Here is a 25,728-nt window from a genome sequence, read left to right as displayed (position 1 = left end):
ACAGAGTCTCGCTCTGTCACCCAGGCTGGAGTGCAGTGGCACGATCTTGGCTCACTGCAACCTCCGTCTCCCAGATTCAAGCAATTCTCCTGTTTCAGCCTCCTGAGTAGCTGGGACTACAGGTGCCCACCACCACCCCCAGCTAATTTTTGTATTTTTAGTAGAGACGGGGTTTCCCCATATTGGTCAGCCTGGTCTTGAACTCCTGACCTTAGGTGATCCACTCACCTCGCCCTCCCAAAGTGCTGGGATTAGAGGTGTGAGTCACCATGCCCCACCAACTACACCTACATCTTAGCAGAATTTAGACCTCTCTTATCGTCCTAACCTGGTGGCCTTTCATTAGTTTTCTGCCTGTCTCGGCCTCCCAAAGTGCTAGGATTACAGGCATGAGCCACTGCTCCTAGCCCTTTTCATTAGTTTTATAAAGGCGGTTTAGGGCCAGGCATGGTGGCTCACACCTGTAATCCCAGCACTTTGGGAGGCTGAGGCAGGTGGATCACGAGGTCAGGAGATCGAGACCATCCTGGCTAACACGGTGAAACCCAGGCTCTACTAAAAATACAAAAAAATTAGCCATGCATGGTGGCAGGCACCTGTAGTCCCAGCTACTAGGGAGGCTGAGGCAGGAGAATGGCATGAACCTGGGAGGCAGAGCTTGCAGTGAGCTAAGATCGCGCCACTGTACTCTAGCCTGGGAGACAGAACAAGACTCTGTCTCAAAAAAAAGAAAAAAAAAAAAAAAGGGGAGCTTAGTTTTGGAAGGGGTTATTATCATTTAAACTATAAACTCCCTAGGCCAGGTGCGGTGGCTCACGCCTGTAATCCCAGCACTTTGGGAGGCTGAGGCAGGCAGATCACGAGGTCAGGAGATCAAGACCATCCTGGCTAACATGGTGAAACCCCGTCTCTACTAAAAATACAAAAAACTAGCCGAGCGTGGTGGCCGGCGCCTGTAGTCCCAGCTAGTTGGGAGGGTGAGGCAGGAGAATGGCATGAATCTGGGAGGTGGAGGTTGCAGTGAGCCGAGATCGCGCCATTGCAATTCAGCCTGGGTGACAGAGGGAGACTCCATCTCAAAAAAAAAAACAAAAAACAAACAAAAAAAAACTCCCAGTTATCTTGGTCCACAACTGGAAGTGACCAGAGGCAGTTTGGAGGTTAAAGGCAAACTAGAGTTGGTTAGGTCAGATCTCTTTCAGTGGTACAGCTTTTGCAAAGGCAGTTTTATAATGACAACAAAAACACTACATATATATCAGAGTCAATGGGATGTAGTTAAAACAGTGATCAGAGGAAAATTCATTGCATCAAACATATTTGTCAGTGAAAATGAAAGAAGGAAAATAATGAATTAAATTCCCAACTCAAAAAACTGGAAAGGAAAACAAAGTAAACCAAGAAAAGCACAAAGAAGAAAAAATAAAGTTAAAGGTAGAAATAAATGAAATATAGCAGAGAAAAATGAGTGATTAATGAATAAATCAGAATCTTTTTTTTTTTTTTGCTTTTTTGTTTTTTTGTTTTTTTTGAGACAGAATCTTGCTTTGTCGCCCAAGCTGGAGTGCGATGGTGTGATCTCGGCTCACTGCAACCTCCACCTCCTAGGTTCAAGTGATTTTCCTGCCTCAGCCTCTGGAGTAGCTGGGATTACAGGCGCCCACCACCACACCTGGCTAATTTTTGTAATTTTAGTAGAGATGGGGTTTCACCATGTTGGCCAGGCTGGTCTCAAACTCCCGACATCAGGTGATCCACCCACCTCCGCCTCCTAAAGTGCTGGGATTACAGGCATGAGCCACCATGCCCAAACAAAAGCCTAATTCTTAAATAATGAATAAACTAAAAAATCACTAACTACCTTGATCAGAAAGAAAAAGGGAGAAAGCACAAACACAAAATTACAAGAGGCAAATAACCATTGTAACAGAAGAAATGTTAAACATTACAAAAGGCTGATTTGCAGACGTCTATGCAAATAAAAAATGCATGAAGTGGATAGCATCTTAGTGAAATGTTTGCCAGAAATGACACCATTAAAGTTACAACACTTAAACATACCTATTTCCACAGAAAAATAATAGAGAAATTTACTAAGGAACTATACCACAACAAAAGGATCAGGCCCATATAATTTCACAAGGGAATTTTACCAAATCTTTAAAAGTCAGATAGTCCCAGAGTGCTCTACAAATTATTCCAAAGCATTTTAAAGGCAGAAGAACCTCTTAATTCCTTTTATGAAGAATGACACTGATTCCTCAACCTGATAAAAATGATACACACACCCCCAGACAAAAACTACAAACCAATATCACTCATGAACATGAGGGATGCAAAAATATTGAAAAATATACTAGCAAACTCCAACACTATATACAGAAAATAATATACCATACTGCTATAGACTGAATGTTATACCCCCTGCCCCAGATTCTTATGTTGAAATCCCCATTGTGAAGGTATTTGGAGGTGGGCCATCTGAGAGGTGATTAGGTCAGGAGGGCTCCATCTTCATGAATGAGATTAGTGCCCTTGTAAGAAGAGACTTGGGAGAAATGGTCCCTTTATCATGTGAGGATACAGCAGGAAGGTGGCCATCTGCAAACCAAGAAGATAACCCTCAGCAGGGCCTTAGCCAGCACCTTCATCTTGGACTTCCCAGCCTCCAGAACTGTGAAAAATAAATTTATGTTGTTTAAGTCACCAGTCTATGATATTCTGTTATAGCAGCCTGGGCTGAATAAGACAATGACCTATAAACAAGAGGAAAAATAATCAATATAAGTAGATGCAAAGATGACCCAGAGCATGGAATTAGCAAAGACTCAACACAGCTCTTATAACCATAACATAAATAATCTACTGGAAAAGGTAGATATAATAGTGGAAGACATAGGAAATGTCTGGAGGATGTATATGGTGGAGGATATAGGAGGAATATGGAAACTCGGGGGGGAAATGGAAAAGTGCCTTAAGAGACATATCAACTAAAAGCAACTTGTGAAACTCATTTGGATCCTGATTTAAATAAATCAAAAGTTTTAAAAATGAGACAACCAGGGATATTTGAACACTGACACAATTTTTATTATTAAGTAATTATTTATTTTTTTGTATGATAAGGATACTGTGGTTATACGCTTACAAAAAGAGTCCTAATTTTTTAGAGATAGGATATGGTTTGGCTCTGTCCCCACCCAGTTCTCATCTTGAAATCTTGAATTGTAGCTCCCATATTTCTTTTCTTTTTTTTTTTTTTTTTTTTTTTTTGAGATGGGGTCTCACTCTGTCACCCAGGCTAGAGTGCAGTGGTACAATTTTGGCTCACTGCAACCTCTGCCTCCCGGGTTCAACTGATTCTCCTGCCTCAGCCTCCCAAGTATCTGGGACTGCAGGCACACACCACCATGCCTGGCTAATTTTTTGTATTTTTAGTAGAGACGGGGTTTCACCATGTTAGCCAGGATGGTCTTGATCTCCTGACCTCATGATCCTTGGCCTCCCAAAGTACTGGGATTACAGGCGTGAACCACCGTGCCTGGCCCAGCTCTCATAATTCTAACGTGTCATGGGAGGGACCCAATGGGAGGTAACTGAATCATGAGGGTGGGTCTTTCCCATGCTGTTCTTGTGATAGTGAATAAGTCTCAAGAGATCTGATGGTTTTATAAAGGGGAGTTCCCCTACACGAGCTCTCTTGCCTGCCACCATGTAAGACATGAGTTTGCTCCTCATTTGCCTTCTGCCATGATTGTGAGGCCTCCCCAGCCATGTGAAGCTGTGAGTCAATTAAACCTCTTTCATTTATAAATTACCCAGTCTCAGGCATGTCTTTATTAGCAGTGTGAGAACAAACTAATACAAAATACATGCTTAACTGTAACTGATTAAACAATGGGATTATTTGTTTTAAAACAATCCAACAGTGCCGGGCACGGTGACTCATGCCTGTAATCCCAGCACTTTGGGAGGCCAAGGCAGGCAGATCACCTGAGGTAAGGGGTTCAGGACCAGCCTGGCCAACATGGTGAAACCCCGTCTCTACTAAAAATACAAAAGTTAGCTGGGCATGGTGGCACATGCCTGTAGTCCCAGCTACTCGGAAGGCTGAGGAAGGAGAATTTCTTGAACCCAGGAGGCGGAGGTTGCAGTAAGCCAAGATCGCACCACTGCACTCCAGCCTGGGCGACAGAGCAACAGAGCGACAGAGTGGGACTGTGTCTGAAAAAAAAAAAAAATCCAACAGTGGAAGGAGGAAGGCAGATGTTAGTGGGAAGGAGGATAATAAATGAAATAAGATCAACCATTGTAGACAATTGTTGAAACCAGTAGTGGGTACATAAGGATGCTTATAATGTTCTCTCTACTTTTGTATATACTTGTAAAGTCCCTAATAAAATATTAAGAAAGAAAAGGAGACAGGGTGGAAGGGAGGAAAAGAAATGCTTCCTTCCTCATTTTTGACTAGGGCCCACTCCAGTTCCTAAGCCAATCCTGGCCAAGTCAATATCTGGCTTGTCAGTGGTGGGCTTTGGAATTAGGTCATCGCTTCATAAGCAGGCATCGAGCAATCTGCCAGTAATTCAGGCTACTAAAGTAAGCTAGTTTTGATTTGCATTTCCTAAACTGAATTTCCCCATTGCACTTAAGACATGAGACCTGGTGTCTCCAACAGAACTCTAAATCCGAGTGCTGCATCCCAAGTCTTCACTCAGCCCTTCTCTTGCATCTGTACTGGTTTGATCCTAGGACCACGTGTCTGACCACTACTCTTGGCTCCTAGACCTTGGGCCTGCAGACTGATCTTGCCAGAGATGAACATATCTTCTAAAGGTTAACTTCCTGAACTCCTGGGATCTACCCATCTGACCGAAGCTCAGGAAGGAGTGACCGATTGCCCTCAGGCATTGTTTTTCCTCTATTTAATAGCTGCTTCTCCAAGATTGACATCGGTGTCTGCAGAGGGTCATTTTCCTCCACACCTCTTGGGCCAAGACATGTCAACCCAAGTCTCTCTGTTTATGCCAAATGAAGAGGAGGCATGTGCCAAAGCATTGACAGTCCTGGGGCAGTAAAGCAGGCTGGTGTTGGGTAAAGAGAAGAACGCTGACAAATGCCAAATAGGGAAACTTCTACCAGGCCCCGCAAACAGTAATATCACCAAATGCTTTTCAAAGACTTGGAACACATGTGGCGATGAGCTTGTGACCAAGTGGGATTCAAGCGTTGCTTGTCTCATCTGTTTGCTATGAAACATGAGATGCAAAAGCACTTTGTCAGATTCTAACTTCAACCTTATGACCAGTTTCAGCAAAAGGATACTCAGAGGAATGGTTTTTCTGAATGACCAAAAGTGAATACAAAGCTGTGCTTTTTAAGCTCAGGGAGCCAGCTGCAAAATTATGTCTCCTCAAAATGAAAATCTTGGTCCCACTTAGAAAAGACCACTCCAATCACGAGGTCAGGAGATCGAGACCATCCTGGCCAACATGGTGAAACCCTGTCTCTACTAAAATACAAAAAATTAGCTGGACATGGTGGCGCACGCCTGTAGTCCCAGCTACTTGGGAGGCTGAGGCAGGAGAATTGCTTGAACCCGGGAGGCGGAGCTTGCAGTGAGCTGAGATGGCACCACTGCACTCCAGCCTGGGCGACAGAGCAAGATTCTGTCTCAAAAAAAAAAAGAAAAGAAAAGAAAAAGAAAAAAGAAATGGCCACTCCAGCTTCCCATACATTTGTACTTTTCCAGGTCCTTTCACATTTAACTGAGCACAAGCAGAGAGAAATAAGAAATACATGTTTCAGGCCGAAGTCTTGCAACTCAGGATTTAATATGCAGTAAAGGAAGCTATGCAGAGGAGGTCAGACCTTGGTAGGGCTTGGATATTTATTTGGAGCCCCAGGACAGTGAGACACAACCAATTTCGGTCATTCCTGAACGTTATACCGATGAAAGTGGCTTTGCTTGCATAAAGTCAGCCAGTGTTGCTGGATTTAATCTCTTTCCAATTCTTTGGCACCCAATCTGGCACAGAGCTCTGCTGAGGCTGTTCCCTGACTTGAGTGTGGAGCAGAATTTCCCCTTTTTAGGTCACAAATTCAGAGTAGTCACTCATCACAGCGACTCTCTCCACTGTGTCGATTTTAAACACCTTCATTAACAACACTTATGAAACATTGGCAAGGTGGTGGCTATCTTGAGTTGCTCCTGATATCCATGACATATCACAAGATAGAATCATGGGAACAAACTTGCCCCTGCAGACTAGGATGATAGAAACACAGTGATATCCATCTCTTGTAAACACAGCTGAATTAAAAACCCTAGGACGAGGGTCACAGTGGATTATCCAGAGGTCTGCTAAGGGTGAGTACAGGCCCCCAGAAAGGAGTCTTCCTTTATTTTTATTTTTATTTTTATTTTATTTTTTGAGACGTAGTCTCGCTGTGTCGCCCAGGCTGGAGTGCAGTGGCATGATCTCAGTTCACTGCAACTTCCGTCTCCTGGGTTCAAGCAATTCTCCTCCCTCAGCCTCCTGAGTAGCTGGGACTACAGGCAACCGCTACCATGCCCAGCTATTTTTTTTTTTTCGTATTTTTAGTAGGGACGGGTTTCACCATATTGGCCAGGATGGTCTCAAACTCCTGCCCTTGTGTTCCACCTGCCTTGGCCTCCCAAAGTGCTAGGATTACAGGCGTGAGCCACTATGCCCGGTCGACGAGCCTTCCTTGTCAGTTTCTTAAGCAGTGTCTGGCTGCTCCCTTGCTGCCACCACCTGAAGTCTTGGTCCTCATGCCTGCCTTTGGGGGTGGTGGGATGGGACCTCTTGTGCTGAGATGGACAAATCTCCCCTAGGCTGGTGGCCTTCTTGGGGTTCAGAGCATTCGATCGGGATGGCATCAGAGTGAGTTTGGTTTTCTACTGGCCAATGCTCCAAGTGTACACAACTATATTTTCCCTGGCTCTCCCTCCCCCTATTAGCCAGCAGAGCTGTCCCCTACCCCAACATGTCCCTGGCTGTTAAGTATGTGACCTTGCATGCAGTTAGAAACACTGTCGTCACCCTCAGCATTCATTTCTCTGCTCCCATGACAGCACACACTTGAGCAGCCACTTTGGAGGGCCTGCCTTTGTTCTTTTCTCTGAAAACCTCTCATTCCTCAACCCTCCCGACATCCGCCATCTCCCTCCTGTCTGAGTGGTCCTGGCCCACCACATCAACCCATCTCTTAGACCCTGCTAATTTGATTAAGGGTAGATTCTGGCTTATGTGGGGACAATCAGATTTTCTCTCTAGATATTTGATAAGGAAGACCATCAAAGGAGGCCACTCATCACCGGGCAATGAGGAATGGGGGTCAGGACCAGTGATAGAGAAGCCCAGAGTCTGTGCATGCTGGACTTAGGGAGAGGCAGGGGTAGGAGCCCAGCAGAGGAGACCTGTCCACCCTCAGACCAGAATGAAGCCAGTGGTTGCTGAGAGGCAGGGGTGAGAAGTTGCTGCAGCCCAGAACTATGTCTGCTCAATAAATGCCCCTTTTCGGGTGGGTTTCTATTTCTTGCAACCAAATGTGCCCCGATTGAAAGCACACTCAAAAGCTGCCCATGATGCCCAGATGCTGGCCTCATCTCTGTCCTCATCCTCTTTCAACCTCTCTGCAGCATCTGAGACCGTCCCCCTAACTCCCTCCTCCAGCCTCTTTCCACCTAAGTCTTTTCTAATGAGGTGCTGCAAAATCCCACTCTCTTTCTCCTTCTCCAGTTCCTCCTCCCACCTTCTCAGTAAAGTCAACCAGGAGCTCCCGGATTTGGTGTTCTAGCCTTATCTTCTCCCTGGAGAGTCCATTGATTCCCGTGGCTTTCTCTACTGAGTCCAGGGAAAAGGCTCTAAACCTAAAGCACCTGCCCTGACGTCTCACTCCTGCACCAACTGTCTACTTAGATGACTCAGCCTCTTGAAATGTCCACTCAATATCTTCCCCTCAAGCCAATCCCTCTCTTGCCTTGCCCATCGGATTTAGAGGACCTCATTCTTTCAGTCATGTAGCCTGGGACCACTGTGGTCATTCTACACCTCATGGTGACTGCCTGCTTAGCATCACTTAGTAAGTGTTTGCTGAATGAAATGAAGAAATGAATCTTGTATTTTTCCCTCTGTTTCATTCCTCTTCTGTCCCACTGATAGAGTTTGGAGGTTTGTCTCCTCTAAATCTCATTTTGAAATGTGATCCCCAGCACTGGAAGTGGGGCCTGGTGGGAGGTCATGGGGGTGGAGCCCTCATGAATGGTTTGGTGCCTTCCTTGTAGTAAGGAGTGGCTTCTCACTCTATTAGTTCACATGACAGCTGGTTGTTTAAAACGGCCTGGAGGCCAGGTGAGGTGGTTCTCTCCTGTAATCCCAGCACTTTGGGAGGTTGAGACAGGAGGATCGCTTGAGCTCAGGAGTTCAATACCAGCCTGAACAACACAGCAAGACCCAGTCTCTCTACAAAAAATAAAATCAGCCAGGGGTGGTGGTACATGCGTGTGGTCCCAGCTACTCGGGGGCTGAGGTGGGAGGAGCGCTTGAGCCCAGGAGGTTGAGCTACACTAAACCACTGCACTCCAGCTTAGGTAACAGAGCAAGATCCTATCTCAAATAAAAAATAAAAAACAAAAAGGGCCTGGTAGCCAGGTGCAGTTACTCATGCCTGTAATCCCAACACTTTGGGGGGTCAAGGTAGGCAGATCATGAGGTCAGGAGTTTGAGACCAGCCTGGCCAACATGGTGAAACCCCATCTCTACTAAGAATACAAAAATTAACTGGGCATGGTGGCGCGCACCTGTAGTCTCAGTTACTCAGGAGGCTGAGGCAGGAGAATCGCTTGAACCCAGTGGGCAGAGGTTGCAGTGAGCCGAGATAGCGCCACTGCACTCCAGCCTGGCGATAGAGCGAGACTCTGTCTCAACACACAAAAAAGAAAAGAGCCTGGCATCCCTCTTGCTCTGTCTCTTGCCATGTGACATGCCTGCTTCCCTTTGGCCTTCCACCATGAGTAAAAGCTTCCTGAGACCGCAGCAGACGCCAAGTGGGTGCTAGTGCCAAGCCTGTACAGCCTGCAGAGCCAGGAGCCAAAAAAATATCTTTTCTTTATAAACTACTCAGTCTCAGGTGTTCCTTTATAGCAATGCAAAAACAGACTAATACACTGACCATGCCACTAGAACTGGGAGGAGTTTTGCCCCCTGTATACACACCTAAGCAGATACTACACAATAGATTATACGTGGTGTCAGTGGGATAAAGGATTTTGGTCAGGGTGTTTCTGTTTTATGGTACAGGGTATAAAACAGTACATACACACACACTTCTGTGTTTAACTGAACTGTAGGATTCTCTCATGAGGCTTAGAATTCTGCCTAACTTTGGCTTTAACCTGATGATTCAGTTATAACTGACACCAAGTCAAACTCAGAAACACAGCGTCTGTCAAGATCCCACAGTGGCTCGAGTTGGCAGGCACAACACCAGCAACAAGCCTGGAAAGGCACTTGTGGGAGTCTAGAGAAATACCTGTGCAAACATGTCAAGGTCAACACAATACGAGCTTTCAAATGACTTTCTCCCACAAAGTTCTACAAACCCTCAGGGCCTTCAGGGTTCTCTCTGAAGTCATCATTCTGCAGAATCACAAACATTTGAAACTGAAATTTGTGATGGGCAGAATCACAACAGAGGCCAGAAGAAATTCCAGTAATCATCTAGCCCAACTCCTTATTTCACAAATTAAGAGACCAAGGTCTAGATTAACGGGACCATAGTCTATCAAAAGGAGCCAGTAACGTATTAGAAAAAGTACAGTTCATTTGGCTTCAGAAACAAGGAGTGGAGAGGCACAGATGTGCCTTTAATTTCACTTTATAAGGAAAAGCAAGCAAGCAATGCTTTCATCCCTCTAATCTCAGTAGTCAAACCGGTTTAAAGCCACAGGTTGCTCAAAGGAAGAAGCCCTCAGTCTGAGACTCACTCACCCAGTATCCCCCCAGCATGGAGAGAAGGAGGAGAGAAGCAGGAGAAGGCCCTCTCTTCCGGAGGCTCCTTTTCAGCACTGCCCTCCACCAGCGGTCTGTCTTCCCCAGGATCACATGGAGTTGTTCTATAAATGTGCATTGGCTTAAGGCTGGGAACGCCGACCTGGGAGGCAGCGGCGTGTAAGCAATCTGACCCGGGCCAGGCAGCAGCTTTCCAGAAGGCTCTGCAGCCTAGAGGGAGAGGGTAACAAGGAGCAGGGAGCCTGCAGGTACCGCCAGCCTCCAGCTCTCTGTGCTTCTCACTACATATTTATTTGGGATCCGAAGCCAGTGTCAACTACCTTGGCCTGCAATTTGCTTTATTTGGCTTATATTTTGGCTGGGACAAACCACTTTTCAAAACAAAGCAGTCGTAAAAGAAGAAAAAAACAAGCCATAAAATTAGCAGTGCTGCCGGACTGGTGGCTCACACCTGTACTCCCAGCACTTTGGAAGGCTGAGGCAGGAGGATCACGAGGTCAGGAGATCGAGACCATTCTGGCTAACATGGTGAAACCCCGTCTCTACTAAAAATAAAAAAAATCAGCCAGGTGTGGTGGCACGCGCCTGCAGTCCCAGCTACTCAGGAGAGTGAGACAGCAGAATCGCTGGAACCCGGGAGGCGGAGCTTGTAGTAAGCCGAGATTGCGCCACTGCACTCCAGCCTGGGCGACACAGCGAGATTCTGTCTCAAAAAAAAAAGAAAAAAAAAAAAATTAGCAGCGCTTCTAGTAAACAAGGACAGGTCATCACCAGCCTCAGCTGACATAATATCAAGCAGTCCTTTTCAAACGTGTCAATATGCTTCCTTCGGAAAGGGAGAATGTGCAGTTAGGCGAGTTCTAAACAGCATGCCACCTACAGTTTCATCAGTAGACAGGGAATTAAAGATGCAATCATACAATGGGAAGCGAAGCAGCTGGAGAAAGGGTGAGGGACCATTTATTTATTTATTTTTGAGACGGAGTCTGGCTCTGTCACCCAGGCTGGAGTGCGGTGGCGCGATGTCGGCTCACTGCAAGCTCCACCTCCCAGGTTCACGCCATTCTCCTGCCTCAGCCTCCCGAGTTGCTGGGGCTACAGGCGCCCGCCACCGCACCCAGCTAATTTTTTGTATTTTGTTTAGTAGAGACGGGGTTTCACCATGTTAGCCAGGATGGTCTCGATCGCTTCGGCCTCCCAAAGTGCTGGGATTTACAGGCGTGAGCCGCCGTGCCCGGCCAAGGTGAGGAGCTCTTTACATACCAACACTGAAAACTCTCCAAGATACATCACGTGAAAAATATTAAGATACAGAACAGTGTGTATGATATACTATTGTTTATGTAAAGAAAAAAGCAAGGGGCTGGGTGTGGTGGCTTACGCCTGTATAATCTCAGCAGTTGGGGAGGCCAAAGTGGGCAAATCACTTGAGCTCAGGAGTTTGAGAACAGACTGGGCAACACAGAGGGACCTTGTCTCTACTACAAATACAGCAAAAAAATTAGGCGTGATGGTGCACGCCTGTAGTCCCAGATAGTTGGGATACTGAGGTGGGAGTATTGCTTGAGCCAGGGAGGTTGAGGCTGCAGTGAGCTGTAATGGTGCCACTGCACTGTAGCCTGGGTGACAGATTGAGAACCTGTCTCCAAAACAAATGAACAAAAAAACCAAAAACCAAAAAAAAAAAACCCAAAAGGAGGGTATACATTTATGTGTATATACTACATTATAAAGGCAATGATCTAAACCTAACCATACAATGTACTACATTATAATATATAAATACTTCTTTCTGGAAACTCACATAAGAAACTAGTGACAGTGGGTGGACTGGGGAGCAGGGAAAGAGGAAGTCTGTTCCCTCTCATATTTCTTTTCTAGTCTCGGGATTTTATCTCATGTGAATGTATAATTTTCAGAGAAAACTTAAAAGGCAATCTAATTTTCATCAGAAATATTTAATTTTCAAAATTATTCTAGTATTCAGAGTACAAATTCAAGTCACTATAACTCCTTTTTTTCACATATTTAAAAGTTAGTTGAGTTGTCTTCCTTAAGAAGACAGAGTTTTATAATAACTAAAATGTTGTAATACCAAAGGACCTCCCAGAGAGTTTTGTTTTGTTTGTTGTAGAGGCAGGGGTCTTGCTACACTGTCCAGTCTGTTCTTGAACTCCTGGCTCAAGGGATCCTCCCAAAGTGCTAGGATTACAGGTGTGAGCTACCATGCCTAGCTTCCCAGAGAGTTTTTAATGAGGGTTCTGAAGGCTGGATACTAAGTCTTGATTCAGCTATTTTCCTTATTCTTTCTTTTTTTTTTTTTTTTTTCCAGAGACGGAGTCTTGCTCTGTCGCCCAGGCTGCAGTGCAATGGCACGATCTTGGCTCACTGCAACCTCTGCCTCCTGGGTTCTAGCAATTCTCCTGCTCAGCTTCCAGAGTAGCTGGGACTACAGGTGCCCACCGCCACGCCAGGCTAATTTTTTGTATTTTAGTAGAGACGGGGTTTCACCATGTTGCTCAGGCTGGTCTCAAACTCCTGAGCTCAGGCAATCCACCCTCCTTGGCCTCCTAAAGTGCTAGGATTACAGGCATGAGCCACCATGCCTGACCAATTCACCTATTTTCTAGCAGTGACTTGGATCAGTTGCCCAAGCACTAAGCACTTCCATTTCATCAGGTATAAAAAGAGAATGATCCCACACTCCATCTTCTTCATAGGCCCAGCATGACTTACTCATGATGATGTACATAAAAAGCCCTCCAAAAATGGAAAATCCCTATTCTAGAATTGAGTTGTTCTGGGCAATTACATTTTATAACTTTTTTTGAAGTACTTGTGTAATTCCACACTCAAATAACTTAAGTCAAATTTTCCTGTCAGAAAAAGCATAAAAGTAAAGGGACCTCTACCTAAAACCATGTGGCATGTTTTCACATTAGCACTTTTTCGGCTCCTAAAACCTTTAGGTTCTTCACTTTCTCAGCATCACCTCTCTTGTGTACAAACTGCTTTCTTCCAAATGAACAGCCAGGCATATTAGGGTGGGCTGTTCTGGGCCTTCTTCACAGCTTTCTACCACTTCTCACTTTTGTTCCCAGTTTATTGATCTGGGAACAGTTTTTTAGTCCTCCCACTAGTACCAACACATAAAACTTGGGTGAAATGGTGACATGGTTTGGCTGTGTCCGCACCCGAGTCTCATCTTAAATTCCCACATGTTTTAGGAAGGACCAGGTGGGAGGTAATTGAATCATGGGGGCAGGTCTTTCCCATGTTGTTCTCATTAGATTGAATAAGTCTCATGAGATCTGTTGATTTTATAAGGGGACTTTCCCTGCACAAGCTCGCTCTTTGCCTGCTGCCGTCCACGTAAGATGTGACTTGCTCCTCCTTGCCTCCCACCATGATTATGAGGCCTCTCCAGCCACATGAAACTGTCAGTCCATTAAACCTTTCTCCTGTGTAAATTGCCCAGTCTTGGGCATGTCTTTATCAGCAGTGTGAAAATGGACTAATGAAAATGGCTTTGAGATATAAAAAAGTCTTAAATTACACTAAAATCACCAGAGTTCCAATGTCTATAAACAACAGTGCAGTTCCCATGATCCTGATAAAAACCCACAGATGTCTCTGTATACTGGGTGAGCTGGTGCCACCATACAGCAACAGTGTGAGTGCAGTTTCTATCTTTCACTCAGCTGCTCAGCTTTGAAATGATTCTTGACCAAAACATTCATTCATTAATTAGCAAAAGCAAAGACTTATTTTTAATTTGAGGAGATGTGAACTATTTCAAAACTTGCTTATAAAGTCAGGTTTGATTAATATTATTTTATTTCATATTACTTCATATTTGCCCAATTGAAATACACGTAAACACAACCTTGCTGAAAATCACTAGCATATGGCAGAGAGCACAAAGAAAACATTTCCCAGGCAATGCTTAGAGCTCCTGATTAGTTAAAAGCTCTGAGGGGAAAATAAATTCAAAGTAATGTTTGAAATGACAGTAAACAGGTAGATTTATAAAAATAAAAGTATATAATGTTTAAGGTTCATTTATCTCCATACATAAAATAAATAAATAAAAGCCCTCTTTTTACTGAAGACAGAACACACAAATGCAACTCCTTTCCTTTAACAGACTTCATTAAAATGATAACAAAGGCATTTTTAAAAACAAGTATGTCCAGGTGAGGCTCAGTGGCTCATGCCTGTAATTCCAGCACTTTGGAGGCCGAGACAGGTGGATCACTTGAGGTCAGGAATTTGAAACCAGCCTGGCCAACATGGCAAAATCATCTCTACTAAAAATACAAAAATTAGTTGGGCATGGTGGCAGGTGCCTGTAATCCCAGCTACTCGGGAGGCTGAGGCAGGAGAATCAAGTGAATCTGGGAGGCAGAGGTTGCAGTGAGCCGAGATCACGACACTGCACTCCAGCCTGGGTGACACAACAAGACTCTGTCTCAAAAACAAACAAACAACAAGAAGAAAAAACAGGTATGTCCAGACAATAATGTAATAATGTGGCAAACTGGAGAAGGCACATTAGCTAATGAGAGCTTTCTCCATGGTTGTGGGTAATGGAAAGCAGATGACGGTCTGGTAGTTGAGGAATCAGGGAAGAGGGGCATTAGACTAGAGTAGAAGGGGCTCCAGCCCAAACAAGACTCTGCAGACCCTGGAGAGGCTCTGAAACACCAGGAACAATGGTGGGAACGTACTTGGGAAGAAAACTAAAAATAAGTGTCAATGGAATCTACCCTTTGCCCTGCCTGGCCGTGCGCCATAAGACAAAAACAAAATTGAAAACAAAAGCAAAACCTTTCCTATATCCTGATACTTAAAATTCTGTCAGTGTTTGATGGCTCATACCTATAATCCCCAGCACTTTGGGAGGCTGAGGCGGGAGGATCACTTGAGCCTAGGAGTTTGAGACCAGCCTGGCCAACACAGCGAGACCCCCATCTCTACAAAAAATAAAAAATATTAGCTAAATTTAGTGGCATGCACCTGTAGTTCCAACTACTTGAGAGGATTGCTCCTGGTGGGAGGATTGCTTGAGCCCGGGAGGTCGAGGCTGCAATGAACCATGATTATGCCACTGCACTCCAGCCTGGGCAGTAGAGCAAGACCCAGTCTAAAAAAAACAAACACAAAAAAACAAAATCTACAGAAGGTTGAAGATAAATTTAATAAAATATCTCAAAAAACAGAATTAAAGAAATATTTAAAATATGAAAAAATATTAAAGGTCTGGAGAATCAAACTGTGAGGTCCCTATCTAAGTGATGGGAGATGCAGACATGAAACAGAAAAGTAGAAGGAAGAAAGTGTCAAGGAGGTAATATAAAAATATTTCCCATGCTGCGCATGGTGGCATGTGCTTATGGTACCAGCTGCTTGGGAAGCCGAGGCAGGAGAATCACTTGAGCCCAGTAGTTCTGGGCTGCAGTGAGCCATGATCATGCCACTGCACTCTGGCTTGGATGACAGAGTAAGAACTTATCTCTAAAAACATTTAAAAAAAATTAATTTAAAAAATAAAAATAAATCATAATTTTTTCCAAAGTTGAAAGAGGCAAAAGGGCTCTCACTAGGTGCCTAGCACAGTAGATGAAAATATCTCATATAGTTCTGTGGGTTGGCTGGGCTCAGCCAAGCGGTTCTCACCTTGAGGGTTGGTGCTCCTCAGCCACTGAACCTAGGAAGATAGTTTTCCTACCCTATCTTTTCAAGTAATGGAAATCAGAGCCAAATTCATTTTCCAGCCCTCTCCTCCTTACTTACCGCACTCCAGCTATACCAGTAGGGAATCTGATGGGTCTGCAGCAGCAACTCTATTCTTCCCTCCTCAGAGGAAAAACTTCACCCAAGGGGCATAAGGCAGAGTAAGACACCAAGACAATTTTTAGAGCAGGAGTGACAGTTTTTTAAAAAGTTTTAGAGAGGAATGAAAGGAAGTAAAGAATACTTGGAAGAGGACCAAGCAGGTGACTTGAGAAATCCAAGTGCGCTGTACAACCCTTAATGCAGGGTTTTATATATTGGCACGGTTCTGGGATTTGCATTTCTTCTCTCCTGATCCTTCCCTCGGAGCAGGCTGTCCACTTACGCAGTGGCCTACCAGCACTTGGGAGTGGCTACACTCACAGTGTGTTTACTGAAGTTGTGCGCATGCTCATTTGAGGCATTTTTCCCTTGCCAGTTGTGAATTCCTAGAGGAAGGTCATATATTAGTTAAAATGATATTTTGCTTCTTAGGGCGCATGCCTGAGCCCGCTTGCCCAACTCCTGAGATCTTATCAGGAAGCCGCTGACACTAGCTTCAGGTGTTTTCTATCTATTGGGAGACGGCCTTTCCCTGGTGCTAGCTGCAACCAATGATGATTTTAGAGAAACAGTGGAACAACCACCTGACCATCATATGACGGTCACCTGACATTCCTGGTTGGGGGTGGGGGTGGAATGCGCTCTGCTGCCCTGCTCATGTCCCCCTAGCTACCTACTCTGACACAGATATGTGTGCCTTCCTGAACTTTCTTGAATGTGTCAGACTCATTTTAACCCCAAAGACTTTTTTTGCTATTGCCTTTGACTACAATATGATTTCCCTGTATTTTTGCATGACGCATTACTCCTCACAATTCAAGTCTCATCTCAAATGTCACCTCCTCAGAAAAGATGTTGTGCTGCTCATCACATCTAAAATAGCAACTCCCAGGCCAGGCCCAGTGGCTCATGCCTATAATCCCAGAACTTTGGGAGGCTGAGGTGGGTGGATTACTTGAGGTTAGGAGTTCAAGACTAGCCTGGCTGACGTTGTAAAACTCCCTCTCTACTAAAAAGACAAAAATTAGCCAGGCGTGGTGGCCTGCACCTGTTATCCCAGTTATTTAGGAGGCTAAGGCAAGAGAATTGCTTGAACCCAGAGGCGAAGGTTGCAGTGAGCCTAGATCTCACTGCACTACAGCCTGGGCGACAGAGTGAGACTCTATCTGGAGGGGGAAAAAAATGCAACTTCCATTCTCCACCTATCCCCTTAGCCTATTTAAATTCTTCATAGCACTTAGAATTACCAGATCCTTTTTTTTCCTTTTCTTTATTATCTGTCTCCTCCATGAGAGTAGGGACTTTGTCTTATTCATCATTATACAGATGGTTCTGGAGCCACCCAACGAGATCTTCCCCACTGCACAGACAAAAATCAATTCACTGAGACCATGGCATTGCAATAGAGAAAGAGTTTAATTGCCACGAGGCTGACCCATGTGGAAGAACTGGAGTTATCCCTCAGATCAGTCTTCCTGTAGGCTTGGAACGTAGGGTTTTTATGGACAATTTGGTTGTCAGGGGGTAGGGGGATAGTGCCGCTGATTGGTTGGGGATGAAATCATATCAGTGTGGAAAACAGTCCTTATGCACTGAGTCAGCCTCTGGGTGGAGCCCCAGAACATGTTGAGTCATGAGTCATAAGTCCGAGTGAGGTCAGTCTGAAAAACATCTCAAAAAACCCAATCTTGGCCAGGTGCGGTGGCTCACGCCTGTAATCCCAACACTTTGGGAGTCCAAGGGGGTGGATCACAAGATCAGGAGTTCAAGACCAATCTGGCCAAAATGGTGAAACCCTGTCTCTACTAAAAATACAAAAAACAAGCAAACAAACAACAACAACAAAAAAAATCACAAAAATCTTAAGTTCTACAATAGTGATGTTACTATAGGAGTAACTGGGAAAGTCACAGATCTTGTTAACTCTGGCCACATGACCCCTGGACAGTAAGGGACTATAGAAACTATGCCTACATTTTAGCAGAGTTCTGGTTTATTGCATAATCCTATTCTTGTGGCCTTTCATTAGTCTTACAAAGGCGATTTTGGTCCCTGAGAAAGGAGGGGGTTAGTTTTAGGGAGGGACTATTATAATCTTTGCTTTCAAATTAAACTATAAATTGAGTTCCTCCCAAAGTTAGCTTGGCCTATGCCCAGGAATAACCAAAGACAGCTTGGAGGTCAGAAGCAAGATGAAGTCAACCATGTCACATTTCTGTTACTGTCAGTTTTGCAAAGGCAGTTTCAGTCCCTAACATAATGATAATTTGATGTAGATTTATCGTAAGATGGTGCAAAAGAGAGAATGCATTCAGCAGAAACTGTACTTTGAGTATTCAAACAACTATTCTGTTTTTCACATTCAGTACAGTATTCAATAAATTATATGAGATTCAACACTTTGTTACAAACTAGGTTTTGTGTTAGATAATTTTGCCCCACTGTAGGCTAATGTAAGGTTCTCAGCACGTTTTACGTAGGCTAGGCTATGCTACTGTAACAGCTACAATGTCTAGGGTACTTATGCTGGGTTCGTTGTCTCAAAACGAGAAAGAATTCAGGACACGGACACACATGGGTGGGTTAAGGAGTAGAAAACTTAACAGAAGGAAGGAGAGAGAGAGAGATGTCCAAAACGGGAGGCGACGGAGTGCAGCAGATTTTATAGGCAGGCTGGAAAAAGGCAGTGTCTGATTTGCGTAGACCTCATAGATTGCTACCATCAGGTATGACATTTACACAGCCCGAGGGGAAGACTGGCTGCCCCACCCTAATCTTACTACGCAAATGGGCTCTCCAGTTGATCAGCACTATCTCGTCTGCTCTTTACTGTACAGTGGCCGACAAAGAGAAGGGAAGACAGAGCCACCATCTTGAACATGTCTAGTCCCTAGCTCCGGCCGGCATTCACTAGTGCAAGCTCCCAGCTTGCTTGTTTATATCTGCAGCTTGACTTCACAGGCTGCTCTTTGTTAAAAAACGATTTGGGGTTGCTTTTCATTAAGGATAAAAGCCTTATCGAGGACGTCCGTACCCTCACTATCTGTCCAAGTAATTTCTTCTTAACTCCCATATCGCTATGTTCAGTAGGTTAGGTGTGTTAAATGCATTTTCAACTTACAGTATTTTTAATTTATGAAGAATTTACAAGGAACACCTATATCATCAGTGCCTAGAACATACCTGGAATGTTTGTTGAGTGAATGCTGAATCAGAATCTTGGCTGGGCACGGTGGCTCATGCCTGTAATCCCAGCACTTTGGGAGGTCGAGGTGGGCAGATCACCTGAGGTCAGGAGTTTGAGACCAGCCTGGCCAACATGGTGAAACCTCATCTCTACTAAAAATATAAAACTTAGCCAGGCCTGGTGACCCATACCTGTAGTTCCAGCTACTCGGGAAGCTGAGGCAGGAGAATCACTTGAACCTGGGAGACGGAGGTTGCAGTGAGCCGAGATCACACCATTGCACTTGAACCTGGGTGACAAAAGTGAGATTTCATCTCAAAAAAAAAAAAAAAAAAAAAAAAAAAAAAAATCAATTTCAAGCAGACAATGGAGCAATGCCTTTAAATTCCTGATGAAAAATTATTTTCAGCTCAAATTCTATATCCAGTCAAATCTTCAACTAAATGGAAAAGTAAAATAAAGACATTTTTTAGACTCATAAAACTTGCTTGCTTTACATCTCTTCTAAGAAAATACCTCAGGAAAACCAGGGCATAAACTAAACAGTTTTAAACATGGAATCCAGAAAGCAATGAATTTAACCAAGGATGGCAGTAAAGGGAAGCCCCATGGTGACAACTGTGTAGCAAGTCTGGAATAACAGCTCATCCAAACTGAAGTGGGCAGACACAGGGCCCTGGGATGGAGAGCTCTAGGGAAAAAAAAGGAAAGCCAGGCATAGGCATAGTGGCTCATGCCTGTAATCCTCGCACTTTCAGAGGCCAAGACAGGCGGATCACCTGAGGTCAGGGGTTCAAGACCAGCCTGGCCAACACGGTGAAACCCCATCTCTACTAAAAATACAAAAATTAGATGGGCATGGTGGCGGGCGCCTGTAGTCCCAGCTACTTGGGAGGCTGAGGCAGGAGAATCGCTTGAACCCGGGAGGCGGAGGTTGCAGTGACCGAGATCGTGTCACTGCATTCCAGTCAGGAAGACAGAGCAAGACTCTGTCTCAAAAAAAAAAAAAAGAAAAGAAAAGAAAGAAAAAAGAAAAAAGAAAAAGAAAAAAAAGAAGAAAAAGAGGATTTCAGTAGAAAAGTGAATTGGATGAAGAGGTTGGAAAAAGTTGACAATATATTTCTTCAAATAGTACCAAAAAAAGCGATTAGAAACTGTAGAGGAAAGCAAAAGTATCGGAGAGAAAATGTAATTGATAATCATATTGATCACAAGCTCTGCATTAAACAATATTCGCAGAAATCCAAAAAGAAAAATATTCCACATTGATTTCCAAATTTGTGAATCAACTTATAGATGAAAAAGAGATGACTTACTTGTGGTTGCAGAACAACCTTGATGATGTTGTGGGGGGACCTGTGATGCACTGTCCAGAGAAAAAAGAAATTATTTTCCCAGTGACTGGAAGTGCTGCCCGCAGACAGCCCTCAGCTGCGTGCCCCTTTGCGGACTGCCTCAGCGGAAGAGAGATGCGTAGTTGAAACTCAGCTGCTTCCTCTGCCCAATCCTGTTTCCTTCCCTTCTGCAATACATCCATCCCCTAACATACCTCCTGCATGCCAATCTGCTTCATAGTCTGCTTCCCAGAGAATCCAACCTGTGACAATTGGTACCAGAAGTGGTGTGATCCAAAAAAACCCAAACAGGAGGACTGGATGTTTGGGGTTGGGTCACCTGCCACCTGGCTGACAATGAGGACACCATCATTAGTGGAAGGTGGCACACAGATTGTCTCTGGCAGAAGGTGATGGTGCATTTATTAAAACTTTTGCTGGTGATGAGCTCAGATGGTACCTTAGTGAAGGAAACGTATTAGCTTGGAGGTAGCGGGTGCTAGAGACATGAAAGAAATAGTAAGTATAGCTTTATTGCCCAGCTTGATTAGCACTTTGAAAAGCACTGAGAGCATCAGCAATTGCCGCTAAGTGTCAAAGGCTGAATGCCAAGCATGCAGCCAGCATGGCCAGAGATTGTTTACAGGAGGATTAGGCAATGACTCCTATTATCAATGATAATAGGAACCAGGTTTCTTACTGTTGAGAAGGAATTTACAAATACGGAGAGAGGATGTATTAGGGTTTTGCAGAGAAACAGAACCAATAGGATATATGTAGATACGTAAGAGAAGCACACCGTGCTCACAGGCCAGCGCGAGTTCTGGGGGACGTGGGCTCAGCTGGCCCTGCACTCGGAGCCACCCGCTGACACTGCCGGCCTGGGCAGTGAGGGGTTTAGCACCTGGGCCAGCAGCTGCAGAGGGTACGCTGGGTCCCCCAGCATTGCCGGCCGGCCAGCGCTGAGCTCGAGTTCTCGCCTGGCCTCAGCTGCCTCCCGGTGGGACAGGGCTCAGGACCTGCAGCCTGCCATGTCCGAGCCCCGCCTCTGCGGTGGGCTCCTGCAGGGCCCGAGCCTCCCCAACGGGTGCTGCCCACTGCTCCGTAGCGCCTGGTCACATCTACCGCCCAAGGGCTGAGGAGTGCAGGCGCTGCTGGCTTCTTGGGACTGGTGGGCATCTCCGCCTGCAGCCCTGGTGTGGGCTCCACTAGGTGAAGCCACTTGGGCTCCTGAGTCTAGTGGGGACTTGGAGAACCTTTATGTCTAGCTAAGGGATTGTAAACACACAAATCAGCACGCTGTGTCTAACTCAGGGTTTGTAAATACACCAATTAGTACTCGTCTAGCTCAAGGTTTGTAAATACACCAATTGGTACTCTGTACCTAGCTAACCTAGTGGGGACTTGGAGGACTTTTATGTCTAGCACTCTGTGTCTAGCTCAGGGATTGTAAACGCACCAATCAGCACCCTGTCAAAACGGTTCAGTCCGCGCTCTGTAAAATGGACCAATCAGCAGGATGTGGGTGGGGCCAGATAAGGGAATAAAAGCAGGCTGTCCGAGCCAACCAGCAGCAATCTGCTTGGTTCCCCTTCCACATAGTGGAAGTTTCGTTTTTTTCTGCTCTTTGCGATAAATCTTGCTGCTGCTTAGTCTTTGGGTTCAGGCCGCCTTTATGAGTTCTAACACCGTGAAGGTCTGCAGTTTCACTCCTGAAGCCAGCGAGACCATGAACCCACCAGAAGGAAGAAACTGTGGACACACCATATTTAAGAACTGTAACACCATGAGTGTCCGTGGCTTCATTCTTGAAGTCAGTGAGACCAAGAACCCACCAATTCCTGAAGCCAGCGAGACCAAGAACCCACCAATTCCTGAAGCCAGTGAGACCAAGAACCCACCAATTCCGGACACACCAGCTACTCAGGAGGCTTGAGGCAGGAGAAATTTACTTGAACCTGGGAGGTGAAGGTTGCAGTGAGCCGAGATCGTGTCACTGCACTCCAGCCTAGGTGACAGAGTGAGATGCTGTCTCAAAAAAAAAAAAAAAAAAAAAAAAAAAAAAGGAAAGAAAGAAAATCAGTTAACCATAAATGAATGGGTTTATGTCTGGACTTTCAATTCCGTTCCTTTGACCTATATGTCTATCCTTATGACAATACCACACAGTTTTGATTATACAACTTTAAGTCTTGAAATTAAGAAGTCTGAGTCCTGCCAAATTTGTCCTTTTTCAAGATTGTTCTGGCTATTCTGGGTCTCTTGCATTTCCATATAATTTTTTTTTTTTTTAAACAAGGTCTTGCTCTGTCACCCATGCTGGAGTGCAGTGGCATGATCATAGCTCACTGTAGCATCAAATTCCTGGGCTCAAGGGATCATCCTGTTTCTGCTTCCTGAGTCAGTGGGACTAGAGGTGTGCACCACCATACCTGGCTAATGTTGAGATATATATATATATATATATATATATATATTTTTTTTTTTTTTTTTTTGTAGAGACAGGGTCTTGCTTTGTTGTCCAGGTTGGTCTCAAACTCCTGGCCTCTACTGATCCACCTGCCTTAGCCTCCCAAGGTGCAGGGATTACAGGTATGAGCCACCACACCTGGCTCCCCACATGAATTTTAGAAACAGTTTAATGCCTGTCTTCTGGTGATACCCTGTAAAGCAAAGGCAAGTACCTGAATTATCTGTATGCCCTGCTGTGCTTTGTAGGATGTCTAGCCTATGAGTACACCTCAAATATTTTTATTTATTTATTTATTTAGAGATAGACTCTCGCTCTGTCACCAGGCTGGAGTGCAGTGGTGTGCCATGTTGGCTCACTGCAACCTCCGCCTCCCTGGTTCAAGAGATTCTCCTGCCTCAGCCTCCCAAGTAGCTGGGATTACAGGCGCACGCCACCACGCCCAGCTAATTTTTTGTATTTTTAGTAGATACGGGGTTTCACCATGTTGGCCAGGGTGGTCTCAATCTCTTGACCTCATGATCCACCCACCTCGGCCTCCCAAAGTGCTGGGATTACAGGTGTGAGCCATCGCGCCCAGCCCTACCTCAAATACCTTTGAATTGAATGAGTTATTTCAGGGTTTTTGTTGTTGTTCGTTTTTTGAGATGGAGTTTCACTCTTGTTGCTCAGGCTGGAGTGCAGTGGTGTGATCTCAGCTCACTGCAACCTTCGCCTCCCGGGTTCAAGTGATTCTCCTGCCTCAGCCTCCTGAGTAGCTGGGATTACAGGCGCCCACCACCACGCCTGGCTAATTTTTTGTATTTTTAGTACAGATGGGTTTTCATCATGTTGGCCAGGCTGGTCTCGAACTCTTGACCTTGGGTGATCCACCCACCTTGGCCTCCCAAAGTGCAGGGATTATAGGCATGAGACATCGCACCCAGCCTATTTCAGGTATTTTTGTGTGGAGCTTGGAAGGAACTTTCACCTGGAAGAACGCTAAGTATTCTGTTACAGAACACTGAGCTGCAAGCAACAACTATGAAACAATTAACTGGTTTAAACCATGATTTACGGCCTACTTCACAGGAAGTCTAGAGGTATGTGGTTGATTCAGCAATTCAGCCATGTCCATCTTTGCTCTCCACTGTCCCCAGCACTCTGGTCTTTCCTCATGCTTGTCACATCCTGAGTACCAGATGCTGCCAATATGGCAGGCTCCACAGTCTTTTTTTTTCAGACATTGCTTCATTCTTGTCACCGAGGCTGGAGTGCAATGGCATGATCTCAGCTCACTGCAACCTTCGCCTCCTGGGTTCAAGCAGTTATCTTGCCTCAGCCTCCCGAGTAACTGGGATTACAGGCATGCACCACCATGTCCGCTAATTGGCAGGCTCCACATTCTTATGCCAGCCATCTCAAAGGGGGTAGGGGGTCAAGGGTTTTCTTTTCCATCCAGTTGGGAAACCCTCTCACATCTCACGGACCCAGGTTGCATCACATGACCCTAGACCAGTCACTGGGGAAGGGGAATGAGATTACCTGGACCTGGGTAGCGCAATCACATTTCATCTAAGGAAGCAGGCACACATGTGTCCCCTTCATGAAATACAGATAAGCAGGGGGTGGCTGAAGTAGTAGCTGTTGGACAGCAATGAACAATGCCTAACTCAAGTTTAGCAGACATGATGCACAAAATGGTATATTTGTAGGTTGTGTAGTAACCCAACTTACAATATTGTTCCTTCGAGAAAATGTGTTCTTAGCACCAAAGAGACCTTTTGGGAAACAATACTCGAAATGATCCAAAATATATGGAGTGAATTTCATATATTTATCTTTCAAAGTATACTTAACATAATTCCATCTTTATTGGGCCCTTCAGGAAGTATTAGAATCCTCTAGTTTGAGAATCAGGCTGTGCCTGGTGGCTCACCTCTGTAATCCCAGCACTTAGGGAGACCGAGGTGGGCAGATCACTTGAGGTCGGGAGATGGGTTTGCAGTGAGCCAAGATAGTGCTACTGCACTCCAGCCTGGGCAGCAGAGCGAGAGCTTGTCTAATAATAGTAAAAAAAAAATCAATCAAATGTGAACATAGACTGTCATTAAAATCAACCCAATAATCCCATAGACTGTTTATTATTTTTTAAATAAACTTAGAAATTATGTTTTCTAGTCTTAAGGTTGAAATTTACCTTTGTTTTATCTGAGTTCCTTCCTCAGGAAAGGACCCCCAGGGCCTCTCAAAAAGTATCAAAAAACTGAAACTCACCAGATCACCGCATTCCAGACAATGAGATGCCAAGCCCCTCAGGCATCCCCATAGCTTCCTTCCCCCTTCTGAAAAGAGGAAAGTTCCTCCTTTCCCACACATTGTTGCATTGCTTCCCTGCAACTGTATAAACCCTTAATTTTAGTTGGTCAGGGCAATGGAGTGAGTCTGAGCTCCAATCTCCCTGCGTGCAGCACCCTGCTAAAACCTTCTTCCTTGGTAATAATGGTGTCTCAGTGATTGGTTTTCTGTGAGGGGGGCAGCAGGACCTAGACCAAAACCCTGTGCTCTGGTGACATTCTGTTGCAGATATTTAGAAGGATGGTTAACAGAGTTTACCTGTTAATTTGTCTGTTCTGCCATCCTCACAAAAGGTGGTATTGCCAGCTGCACATAAACATTTGATTCATCCACCGCCCCCCCTCGCCAGCCATGATGACACCGGAAAACTGAGGGCACAGGTGAGCCGCAGAGCGCATCTGGTCTCCACGTCCCGCGCTCATCCTGCTCCACAGCAGGAACCTCGTTTAACACACATGCACTGCGTGCCCATGTGGGTGCCAGGCTGCGGCTGTGTCCTGGGCAGGCAAAGGGACCTAGGGAAGA

At 45.1% G+C, this 25,728-nt stretch overlaps 1 protein-coding gene and 1 long non-coding RNA gene across 17 annotated transcripts in view; one reads left to right on the top strand and one right to left on the bottom strand.

Annotated features, from left to right (window-relative positions):
- Positions 1-10,148, bottom strand: part of TACC2 (transforming acidic coiled-coil containing protein 2) — a 258,151-nt gene extending 248,003 nt beyond the window's left edge. For 15 of the 16 annotated variants that reach the window (XM_050804557.1, XM_050804568.1, XM_050804560.1 and 12 more), the window contains exon 1: positions 10,017-10,133. Coding sequence is in view for 1 of the 16 variants with exons in the window: in XM_050804563.1 (XP_050660520.1) it covers positions 10,017-10,034 (18 nt within the window). In the remaining 15 variants the exon portion in view is untranslated. Of the gene's footprint in view, positions 1-10,016 lie in introns of all 16 variants that reach the window. The other variant, XM_050804563.1, reaches the window with a different exon arrangement.
- Positions 6,194-25,650, top strand: LOC126962904 (uncharacterized). The gene is made up of 3 exons (XR_007728857.1): positions 6,194-6,370; positions 23,866-23,948; positions 25,497-25,650. It is a non-coding gene; the product is annotated as an uncharacterized LOC126962904 (long non-coding RNA).
- The last annotated feature ends 78 nt before the right edge of the window (positions 25,651-25,728 follow it).

The sequence above is a fragment of the Macaca thibetana genome, chromosome 9 (assembly GCF_024542745.1).
Source record: "Macaca thibetana thibetana isolate TM-01 chromosome 9, ASM2454274v1, whole genome shotgun sequence".
Taxonomy (NCBI): Eukaryota; Metazoa; Chordata; class Mammalia; order Primates; family Cercopithecidae; genus Macaca; species Macaca thibetana.
Note: the sequence above shows the minus strand (reverse complement) of the source record. Positions and strands in the feature narration are given on the sequence as shown.